General features: G+C 35.5%; 1 protein-coding gene across 1 annotated transcript in view; it reads right to left on the minus strand.

Annotated features, from left to right (window-relative positions):
• Positions 1-261: 261 nt before the first annotated feature.
• LOC136043668 (uncharacterized protein C18orf63-like) overlaps positions 262-12,742 on the minus strand; it is a 54,028-nt gene continuing 41,547 nt past the window's right edge. Inside the window, exons 4-6 of the mRNA XM_065728563.1 lie at positions 7,056-7,152; positions 3,398-3,643; positions 262-2,669 (exon numbers count right to left, since the gene is read on the minus strand). Coding sequence (XP_065584635.1) covers positions 333-2,669; positions 3,398-3,643; positions 7,056-7,152 — 2,680 coding nt within the window. The 3' untranslated portion in view covers positions 262-332. The remainder of the gene's footprint in view (positions 2,670-3,397; positions 3,644-7,055; positions 7,153-12,742) is intronic.

Consider the following 12,742-nt stretch of genomic DNA (forward strand, 5'->3'; position numbering starts at 1 on the left):
GATCGAGCAGAATTTTCATAACAATTTTTTTCAAGCAGAGCAGAAATTTTCAAGTCGAGGCTTGAAAATTTGAAATATTTGTTGTCGATCAAAAAACTAATTTTAAAAAAATTCCACAAAACTGAAAAAGTTGACTGGCAACGCTGACTAGATCCAAGGGGAAAAAGAGGTATTTAGGATATTTAGCGGTGAATGTCGACATTCACCAATTTCGGATATTTATATAACACGTACACCAAATTGATAAAAACTTACTTGATTATCATTTTTCTTCCGCTTCTTTCCAGTTTCAGCGAAATCCTTCCCCAGTTCTTTAAACTCTGCCGGGTTTTTCAGGTCCAATTCAGAAAGTCTTTCAAAAATAGATGGCTCTGTGGTGGACAAATTAACTTTGCTTGTAATACTGTTGATCTGTGGACTTGTAACACCCTTAGGATGTGAATAAAAATACGATGCAAGCATTTTATTTCCAATTGAAGTTTAAGAGGGGTTTCTAACTGGATGGCTTTTGCTTTTATACTGTCTTTGTTAGCTTTCTGTTTTTTCTTAAGATCCAGAGCAGGCTTTTTCAAAAAAGCTGGTGAAGACGTGATAGGTTTTTGTATTTTATTTTGGGAAAAAATTGGCACTTTCTTTTCTAGGCAGATGGCAGACTTGCTACTTGTATCCAAATCATTTCGACAATCACTCTTTCCCTGAACCGAGACAGTTTTATCTGCTATATCATTTTCTTTAACCATATTTTTCACACTGTCATCTTTTCGTATAGCTTGACAATACGTTGGTTTCTTTTTCAGCATAAAGCTAGGAATAAGTTTCTGTGGTTTAGGGTCGTGTTCAATAATTGGTTTTAACACAGCTGATGAGTCTACTTTCTTTTTGACAAAAACAGGAACAATCTTGTCGTGAGCTGCAGGGGTGCTACCTTCCTCAATTGATGGTTTCATAAAACTTGATTCAGTTCTTACTACTTTGTTTACCAAATGATTATTAGCTATAGCTTGAGGAGTTCCACAAGGATTTACTTTAAAAGTTGGGTGGCCCTGAATAAAACTAGAAGGTACCGCGTTCTGAATTGTTACTGAAACTTTCTCAATTGACGGCTTCACGGAGTCAAGGCTTGATTTAACCCCATCTTTTATAAATTTTTTATCAGATGCAATTTGAGGGTGATGAGTTAAATTGGGTATTGAGTTAACAGTCCAATTATCCTGACTAGAAGAAAAGGCACGATGAAATGCTGTAGTCCTATGCATGGTAACGTTCTCAACTAATGACTTCACATAACCAGAGCTCACTTTAACTTCCTCATTGACGAATCCTTTATCTCCACAATTAATAGGGGTCCCACAAGCACTTAAGTCAACCGCCAAATTACCCTGGCTACAAGAGTAGCCATAATGAGGTAAAGGAGTCTGAGTTTCATTTGTACCAGCCTTTTCAATTGACGACTTCAAAGGGCCAGAAATGATCTTAAGTGCCTCATTTACTTCTGGGATTCTACAGGTATTTGAGCTGAGAGATGGATTTACTTTGCCAGAAGAAGAAGTGTAGCCAGGTCGTGTGTCAACTTGTAGCTTCACAGAGCTACGACAAAATTGCAAAGGCTTATTTACTAAATTATTGATTACTACATTTTGGGAAGCTTTACTGGGAGTTGAGCTAGAAGTTGAACTAGATGAACGACCATCGTGAGGCAAGACCCTTTCTTTATGCATACCACTGCTTGTATTAACTTGAATTTCCATCGGTTTGTCATTCTTCTCCAAATAATGCTCTGAATCAGAAACAGATTTTTCTGACTCTTTTTCAATACTGGGTACTTTACTAATAAAGTCATAATCCTGAGACAGAAACGGGGTAACAGATCCTTGAGGCAAACTTGGGTGGTACGGGTAGATACTGTCTGCAGTGCTCGTGGCTATTTCGATAATCTCGTCACTTTTCAGTATTTCAACTTCATTCATCAATTCCGACTCAGAAATGTGACTACTCTTCAAATTTTCGCGCATATTCTCACTATCTGTAGACTTAATATAAATCGTTGGTACAAGTTTTGTTTGTTTGCCTTTATCACGTGGTTTGAATGGCAGTTTCGAATTATTAGCTTTAGAAAGAAAATATTTTGAAGAACCATCAGCTTCAGTACCAGCCTTAGAAGTATGGTTGGCTTTACCTTTATCAGCAATTGTTTGACCTGATTCTGGGTGTTTAATAGGACTCCAAGGCTTAGAATTTAATTTAGGAGTAATAAATTGAGACTGAAAATACTTTGATGGCAACCCTGTTTTGTTCATCACATCATGACTTTCTTTTCGATTAAGTTCCACATCAGCCATGTTGCCAACTCTTAGTTGAGACTCAGTTTCACTGACAAATGGCTGGACTCTCCCCACTTTTTCACTCGGAGTAGCACATACTTCACTCTCAGAAGAAGACGTTGCGCCAAGACTAGGTTGGAATACTGGAGCATTTCCTTTCATTGTTTGTGAATTTTGATGTTGAAAATGACTTTGAAAAGAAGATGTTTTATTTTTTGTGGGACTTTTAATATTCTTAAGCATTTCAAAAATACTTTGCTGTTTTAGGGTTGGGCGAGGATTAACAGTTCTATAAGGTCCTGCCACTGCCGGCAAGTGAGCTAAATTCTGAAATGCTGGCGATAAGACCTAAAAGAAAAAAAAATAATTAAACCAACAACACAGCTGTTTCCAAATACAAATGATCTTCACAAGTAAAAACATAATTTAATACCCAGTGAAATAATGCATTGTGAGTTGTAACACAAAATGTCCTGTACATTGAATTATCTGTGTAGGTATGTGCAATGGTGTTGCGTTTCAGTTTTGTGACAGACAAAAGTTTATTAATGGGACGAATGAATGTAAAAAGTAGCCGATAGAATTTATCAAGGTTTACTTCAGCGGTTGATGATTCATCAACTGTTCATTTAAATTCCTTTATTTCCTTAATTATTGCTCGTCCTTAACTATTTATATCTTCGAGGATAAGTGTCTATGCCAAATTCTAAAGATCAGTCGGATACCAGAGCCTTTTTTTCAGGCCATCCATAAACAACACGGATTTCGACTTGTTTTTATAAAATGATTATAAAATTTAAGATTTTACTAATTATAAATTGATTACATAACATAATAATAATAATAAGAAAATAATAATGTAATAATAATATAATAATTATAATTATACCTAGTAATTATAACCATATAACTGTAATTATTTACATAATCAAATAACTTATAAAGTAATTGCTTAAATACTTCAAAAATTACTCCCAATAGCTTGTTTGTATGCCAATCCCTCCTTAAACGTACAAACTCCATGTCAGAGAGGAAAAAGTTACATACAACTAAAACATAACGAAATAAACTCTTACTTGGTCAGTTACAACAAAAGAAGACACTGGTTTGTATCCTTTCACTTCTAACTTCAATCCCATTTGTAGTTCATTGACATCATTAATAAAATCTAGAAGAATCGGTGTTGGATCAAATCGTCTAAGGATAACTGGTGACCTTGAATGAACACACCAATGAGGATAAGTGTAAGTTGTTCCAGTTGGTGAAAACTTTACGTTGACGTAGTGGGTCGAAGATGGGTCATTTGGTATCTCAAGTCCGTACTGAAAAGAAGATAGCGATAAAATACTTGACCAGGGTTTTGTATTCTGTGCCAACCAGAGTCATTTAAGGGGGAGGGCAAACGGAGCAGCTGCTCCGGGCACCGTAACTGGGGGGGAGGGCTCAGCTGGGAGGCTGGCACCTTTGGTAAAATGTTTCACTTTGATTCGGCTTCTTTTTGCTTATATTTTTGAGTTGGGAGGGGTCAGTGTAATTAAGTTTTCCCAGGGTACCACTAACCCTAGGAACGGCTCTGGTACAAACCTTCAAAGGTTCTCAAAAAGGCATTTGAGAAAAATATTTTCTCGAATGCGTTTTTGAGTGCATTGTTATACATTCATTCGTTTATTTTAGCGTATTTGAGTGTTTATGAGTGCATTATGTGTATTTGTCGGAAAACAATCTGTGAAAAATCATAAATAAAAACATCAAAAATTCAAAAAGTTTTTTTTTGTCAAAAGTCAAGGCATTTGACATTTTGAAATGGTTTGACAAATCAAAACCAATTAAGAGGACTAACTAGTTTCAAATTTTTAATTTGGGGAGGATTTATATTCTTATTCAGAATATTCGACTTTTTTTAGCAGAATTGACCATGTTTCTCCCCTTCACCACCTTATTAAGCTCTTTCAGTTGTTTTTTTTCCTTTTTCATGTTGGTGTTTTTGTGCATTATGTTTGTGCTGGATGTTCGTATTTTTACGTTTCCTTCTTTCATGTTTTTTTTTTACTTATGTTCTTCTTGTTATACTATTGCAAAGTATCGGTGGAAAATAATAATAATATCTTCCGGGTCAATTCCAATTCGCACTTTTAGACGACTGTGTTTTTATCTTTCCTTGTATCGTGTTTTTTTTACGTGTTTTACTCCACATGTTATACTATTATACGGTGTGATAAAAAAACTAAAATAATAATAAGAGTGATATATTCCACGCAGGGGTATAGCCAGGGAAAGAGAAGGCTAGGGGGTTTGATTCCTTCCCCCCAAATTTTTTTCTGTCAAACTCGTAAACAGGTAACAAAAATGCATATAAACAAAATTTTGATGCGCTTCTTAAAGGTGTTTTTGTAACCCCCTTCCCGCGAAACAATCCTGGCTACGGTCCTGCTGAAATGTCAAATCCAATTGGCACCATTATACGACAAAATCACGTGCTATTAAAAAATATTTATTCCATTTGAATATGTTTTATTTGTTTTATTCCATTATTCCTTTTACTCCATTAAATAAGTTTTATTAGATATTAAATATTTTTAAATAAATAATGTTTATTCTATTTATGTATAACCAGCTCAGTCTATCCAATGATTATTGTTATGGTTATTATGGGTCCAAAGCTATAATGGGCCTCTAAAAATCTCCAATATATAATGTTTACAGTCTATCTATTAAAATATTTCCGCTCTCCTAGGCAATTTGAAAGGAAAAAAATATAAATCTGTGAATATACAAAGCATCATCACTTGAAATTTGGAATGCTCCCTCTACGCCACTTGAAGGGGTTCTGGGGCCCTCTTGAAAATTGTTTTTGAACGATTTCAAAAAAATTCCATATGAAAAAAAAACTGAAAAACTTGCTTTTAACAAGTTTTGACGAAAACTTGCTTTTAACTAAACGGATCACGGCTGGATAAGAGAAAAAACTACATATACGCCATTCAGGGTTACAACAGTAACTTTGAGACAGCATGAAAGAAATGGTTTTAGCTTTTATTTTGTTCAAGAATTTTGTGCTCCGAGTCTTATTCCTGGTAGGATCGTAACCACGGACTCGTTTATCAACACCCATTCTTAAAGTAAATATGCGGTAGTCATTTCCAGCAAAACTATGGCAAGTACTGAGCAGTGTTACTTGTACTAGTGGCAAGGCTGGCAGTAACAGATTTCGCAATTCTAGATGAAACCAGTGAGACGCTCAAAAAGAACACTGTCTTTGGAGCTCAAATCTAATGCTCATATTGTACCGCTTTAAAAACCTAGATATCGTGAGTTAGTTCTTCGTAACATTCATAAGATAGAACAATTAATGGTTCCATTCAATACTGACTCCTAATTAAACGAAAAAAAAATAACTCTTTTGGGAATTATTTACTTCTTAAATACAGAGAAATAATATTGGACTGAGAACTATCGTAAAGCATTTCCCATGTAGTTTGCTTAAATCCCAAGCAGTACCCTAAATGCCTGGAAAAATTGCACAACCTTATGTTTCATCAGGAATATGTACCACTGGAGAGCGCCGCCATGACCTAGGAAGCATAAAGGCGGAATTTTTTTTCATTGCCCCAATAACTGTTATAAAAATAATTAGCATTGAAACTTAACTTTCATCCATTAGAGGGAATTAATTTGTTTTTAGCTCATTTATCAGATGGAAAATCGAAATATTTCTGGAAAATATAATTTGAAGCCATTATGTCGCTGTGATTAGGCAAGTACACATGCACTTTTTGCGGTTGGGGAGGTTAGAAAAAACAGTAAATTGTAGGAGGAAATTTTGCTAAATATTTTAGGGGGACCCATGCGCAAAAAGAAGCGTAACGATTTCGGATGTGCCTCTGGAAAGTAAACAAGTTTTATGTGCCTATTTTACACACTTTGCCGATTTTCTATAATGGCCGAATCACACCAGTCATATCTGTCGGTAAAAATAAAACAAGTTTAATGAATGGCATGGGTTTTTTCTTGATTTTGGCGTCACATTTGTATCTAAGAAGCGGATTATTATTTAAAATTAAAAAAATTAGTTTGTAAAGTTTGCACAACACTACTTTGTCTCTACTTAAGCTATTCCTCCTCAACTTTTGTCAGGGTTCAATTACAGATAGGAAAATTGCTGTAACAAGCTTCCATGTTTACTAGTTTCAAAAAATAATGCATCAAATCTCGATTTTGATTGTTGAGTCAAGAATTTGTCTTTGAAATAATTTTCAACTATAAGAACATTAAATACGAGCGGCGTTCAACACGACCAACATTCAACATAAATGGCGCGCATAATTGGCACTGGAGTTGTGCGTAATCTTGAATTTAATGACAGGTGTGACTAAAATATGGAACGGGCAAAAGTCTTCAGGCCTAGCTTACGAAGACTAAGAAGAAAAAGGGATTGTGGAGCATAATAAATACTTCCAACTTAGTAATAACAATTAATCAATTTATTTGATTAAACGATTATTATAAAAAAATTAATTACAATTTATTAAATTATTAATTGAGCATATTAGTTAGTTAAATTAAATTTTCGTATTAATTTAATTAAATATTGGTTACTTTTGTATTTTATTAATTTTTTATTTAATTCAAAAAGTTATTGATGAAAATTATTTAATTAACTATTTATTAAAACAATTATTTCCATACATAAATAATAATAATTAATTGTTTGCTTAAGACAATGAAAAAACTTACTGTTAACTTCCAATGTTCAATGAATGAAGACAACTGCTTATACGGGCATGAGGGAGGAATTTGTCTTGAAATAGATTCGATAGAAGCCTGCCGTAGCCTTAAAAGAAAGGAGTAATTTAAAAATTCTGCTCATCAAAAATCAGTATTTTACAGTAAGGAACGTTTCCAGTTTAAAATGTACAAGAAATATCTACTAATTTTACAGCCCATATACGTAAACATTTGTGAAGAGGTTAACATATGAACTTTTCCTTGTGTGCTAAGAGCACAAGGAGACTTTCCACGGTTCTTCGAATGGCCGATCGATTTTACGCAAGACTAAAACGGCCTGATTCTGCTACGGCGTATTTCTACAGTCACTTCACACAAATCTCTATGAAGAGGTTTACGTATAAACCTCTCCTTGTCTGTTACGGTCACAAGAAGACTTTCCACGGTTCTTCGCATGGCAGATCAATTTTCCATGAGACTGGAATTCGATTCTGCAATGGCATATTTCCTAACAAGACATCTCTTTCCATCCTTCAAGGGTAACCAAATTAAGTAACTTGTTTTAAAACGAAAGCACCAACTTTAATCCAATATGTGGATGGCCCAAGCGTCTTATGACAAGTTCAGACATGCTAGAAGAAAGTTTTTCCCTACCTGAGAAAAAAACAACTCTTTGGTGCAGAAAAACAATAGCCTGCTCCAGACCAAGGGGTTTTGGGGTCATTTACTCCCCCTCCCAAAAAACGATTTTTGAACATTCCGTTTTTTTTGCTTTTTTTTCATTGAATAGGGCTGCTTTTAGAATTTCTTTTGAAAAAAAGAGAAAAAAATTCCGAATTGTCGCTCCCCTAGATTCTGAATTATATGCTTTGTGCCCCTCTCCCAATTTCCATAAATTAACACCATTGAGTTTAAATGGTTTTTTCAATCTTCCCGTAATTTTCACATAATTTTCCAAAAGGTTTTCATTGCATTTGAAGGAGGTTTTTTCGTGCAAATTTATCGGCTATTGATGTGAAATGGGCACACTGCATAATTAACAAACCTTTCCCGGGAGGTTATGGGGAAAATGGCATCCTCAGAGGCATAGAGGCGAATGCCGTAGAGGCGTTCAAACATTCTGAACAAAGTGAATATTTCATAGCTTACCCAGTTTTAAGAGGGAGGGCTTGCCCTTGTGACAATCAGCATGTCTATAGTGATTTTTAATTATGTTCAATCCCCCCCCCTTAAAACTTCCTCGAATTAATCCCAACTAATTGCAGTCACAGTTGCAGTAGTAGTAGTAGGGATAGAAGTGGCTCTGACAGTTTCAAGTTAATAAACGTTTTGAGCTGTCAGACTTGCAGGTAGTCGTAAGCAGTCATAGCCACACTCGCAGTGGCAGTTACAGCAGTAGCATTGGTGATACTGACAGTTTCAAGTTAATACCCAAGCTGTTACTAAGATACTGCATATTACTATCATCGCTAGTCTGAATGCAGTGTCTTTTGATTCAGTTTAACATCCCTCCAAACCTTCCCGCAGTTTCCTTATGTTAACAACCTTAGCTTTGAACTAGTATTGAATTCAGTATTGAACTAGCTCTCAAAGGGATTACACCTGTTTGAACTTTTGAATTGTTTGAACTTGATTCCTTAACCATGAATTAATTCAGTGACTAAAGAAATTGTGCAATCTGATACTTGAATTTATCACACAATCAGATTTTTGGCGTTTTGAATTGAGAAAATTAGATACGATAGCCAAGTGTGGTGTGTAGAGAAAATTGGATATAATTTGCCTACGCTTAATTACGCTGTTTAGTGTCGAGAAGGATTAGCAGTTGGGCCGACCTCGCACAGTTTGGACTGATTGTTCACTTGGATACATTATTGAGGTTCGACCCTCACAGAAAGATAAGTTTCTTTCACTTTATAACCTTTCATTTATAAGGCATGAATCCTGCGAATATTAAAATCGGTGATTTATTCCTAGCCAAATTTGCGAGCTATCTTCTCTGGCCAATTCGAATCCTAGAGGTAATGACGATGAATACCGGAGACTGCAAATTTGTTGTTTTTTGCTACGGCAAAAAACACGATCGTCAGCTTGTATAAGTTGCTAATCTTCTTAGTTTTAATGATAATGAGAAGGAAGCATCAACAAAGAAAACTAAGGGTGTAAATCATGCGTTTGATGAGCTAAAAAAACCATCCTGATGTTTACCGGCAGTTTCTAAAGAAAGGGCAATATTTGGTAAAGGATAGCCAGCTTTCGGATCCCACTGCTAATCTCCGTAGCCTAGTGGCCGCTACAGAGAATGAGCTTGCGGCTACAAAGCAAAATCTAGCTGAAGAAATCAAGAAAAAAATTGATGAAAAGCTTAAAGATTTGGCATCCAAAACTACAGCTAATATTCATGCTATTTTTCCAGTTGAAACGATGGTTTCTGAAATTTATGATGCAGTACACATTGAGTTTCAGCCCAAATTTGAATTAATCGAAAAACATCTGAAAACCTGTATGCATATGATTGAATTACTACAAAACCGTGTTAATCAGCTTGAGCTGAAACTAGATGACATAGAGCAGAAAGGAAGAAATGATTCCCTCCTATTCAACGGTGTCAAACAGATTTCTTCACAAAGTGTTGGTGATGCTATAAAACACGCATTGTTTGTAAAGATGGGTCTAACTAATATTGCGGTTTCAGACATAGTTAATGTTAAGCGATTTAGTGTTGGTTCAAATATTGCACAAAGACCAGATAAAGTTGCCCCTGTCCTCGTTCGGTTTGGATCAAAAGAAATAGCCCGCCATGTATTTTAAGCAAAGAAGCAGCTTATTGGCTCGGGATTCTTTGTTGCCGAGAATCTTACTAAACGAAAGCGTGATCTCCTGAGCGCTTCAAGAGATAAGTTTGGAATTCGCAGTGTGTGCGAAACCGATACTGCTCCGATTAGGCGGATCTGGTCTATTGATGACCTTATATAGTATTTTTCATTTATGCGTTTTAAAATTGTTTTCTTCCATTCTTCTTTATTTCTTTTCTATTATTATTTTTTAATGGTATTCTTTTTCGCATTTTCTACGCATGTTTATGTTTAATTCACTATTTAGATTCATTATTATCATTTCTTATCCCCATGATTTATCTGTCATCCCTGTTTACTCTTCTTCTTCTGTTTTTTTTTTTTTTTTTTTTTATGCTGAGGTGTTATTTTTTTACGTGAAAAATGGTAACGTCTGATCAAAATCGTTTTAGTCTTCAGGATTATTTATCGAGAGGTATTACTGGTGATAATCGTATAACGAGTGTTGAGCTAAAGCCTATGAGGGAAAGTGATTATATTCAGCTACCATATAATCAAGACATAAACGAAAGGAGTCTGCGACTATGTTCTTGGAGTGTTTACGTAACTACGAGTTACCTAGATATTTTAGAATTTATTGATCAATTTTCTTCTTCTTTTGATATCATAGGATTATGTGAAACATTTCTTAGCTCAAACCAGTCGATCTCTCTGTATTCATTTCCAGGTTATGATCTTCGTATCAAGAACCGAGTATTGATGGATCGTGGTGGTGTTGGTTTCCTTGTAAAGAATGGGTTGAATTATCACGAAAGGGGTGATCTTAGTATATAGATGTAAGGTAAGGTTGAAGTTTTTTCAATTGAAATTGAATTTGATGGGGAAAAGAATATAACTAGTATGGTGTATAAGCCACCCAATGCTCACTTGGATGATTTCGTGGGAGGAATGAATCAGCTGATATCGAAAGTACCGTCTGGAGCAAGTCATATTGTTATGGGTGATTTTAACTTTAACTTATTAGATTTATCTAGTCATAATGTTTTTTTTTAATTTTATGATATTGAATGATCTATACCCGCTTGTGAGTGTAACTGGGAGTGTACCGCTTGTGAGAATAACTGGACAAGTTCAATCTTAATAGATAACATTTTCGTTCGTTCAGCTGATTTGAAGCTTTGTTATGCTGATGTTGTGACTTTTCCTGGTTCTGACCATCTTCCTTTAGTTGGTGTTTTGAAGTGTCAGTTAGGTAGACCCAATAAAAAGAAAATAAAGACAAGGTTGAAAAAAAAGAGTATCTTCAAACGTTTGTGGGGGAAGTTAGTGTCATCGATTGGACACCTGTATTTCTTGAAGAAGAATTCCCTACGAGAACACTTGATAATCTAATGACTATTATTTTACCTATTTATGATGCTGCGTGTCCCATTAAAGTAATGAAAGTGAAGAAACAGGAACCCCGTAAGCCATGGATAACAAGTGAAATACTGGAAGAGAGGGAGCGAAAGATTGAGCTTTATCAAGAATATCTAGATGATAAAAGTGATGCTTCGCTTCAATTGCTTAAAAAGCAACGCAATTTAGTGAACAAATTACTTCGCAAAGCTATGGCTGAATATTATAATTTAAAGTTTTCAAATAGTAAAGAAAATATGAAAGAAACCTGGAAACTGATTAAAGAAGTGACTGGTGGGAATGCTGATACTGGGGGGGGGGGATGAAGCACAACTTGAGGGCTTCGCCCGTGAAGATAAGAGTGGAATTGTAAATAAGTTTGGTAGTTTTTTCTCTAATATTAGTTGTGAAGTGCAAAATAGTGTAAAAATAGATTTCAACAGGTTCAAAAACATATCATATGTGATAATAGAGGTGAGAGTTTTGAATTAGCGTTTGATCCGTGTACACGTGATGAACTACATAAAATAGTTAAATCTCTTAAATCAAATTCTGCTGGAGTAGACGGTTTATCTCTTTGAGCGTTTAAAGCAATAATGCATTATATACTACCGTGCCTGCTCTTCATCATTAATCTGTCACTTGAAAAGGGCAATTTTCCAGATCAGCTAAACGTTGCAAAAGTGATACCAGTTCATAAAAGTGGCCCTAAAAAGGAAATTGAGAATTGGAGACCAATTTCTATTCTTCCATTGTTTTCTAAACTACTAGAAAAAGTGGTTCATAATTGTCTATATGGCTTCCTACAGGCTAATAGTTTACTGAGGAAGACCCAATTCCGATTTCGCCAAGAGCACTCGACGACGAATGCTCTGCAACATCTCGTGGAATCAGTGAATAGTGGAATAGATAGAGATGAAACACCATTGTCTATATTTATTGATATTCGTAAAGCATTCGATACAGTTGATTTTTAAACGCTACTAAGTCGGTTGGAGTCGTTAGGTGTCCGAGGAAAGTGCCTGAAATGGTTTGAAAGCTATCTCACAGGAAGATCTCTCAAAGTAGTCTTGAGTGATGTGAACTCGGCAGCATTTCCAGTGGTGTGTGGAGTACCACAAGGTTCAATGTTGGGTCTGCTTCTTTACCTTATCTATGTTGATCTCATGCGTTTTTACCTGAAAGATGTGTGTCTTACCTCGTTTGCTGATGATACCGTTTTTACTGTGTTTGCCTCATCTGTACTAAGTCGGTTGGAGTCGTTAGGTGTCCGAGGAAAGTGCCTGAAATGGTTTGAAAGCTATCTCACAGGAAGATCTCTCAAAGTAGTCTTGAGTGATGTGAACTCTTCAGCATTTCCAGTGGTGTGTGGAGTACCACAAGGTTCAATGTTGGGTCTGCTTCTTTACCTTATCTATGTTGATCTCATGCGTTTTTACCTGAAAGATGTGTGTCTTACCTCGTTTGCTGATGATACCGTTTTAACTGTGTTTGCCTCATCTG

This window comes from Artemia franciscana, unplaced genomic scaffold (genome assembly GCF_032884065.1).
Source record: "Artemia franciscana unplaced genomic scaffold, ASM3288406v1 Scaffold_805, whole genome shotgun sequence".
NCBI lineage: Eukaryota > Metazoa > Arthropoda > Branchiopoda > Anostraca > Artemiidae > Artemia > Artemia franciscana.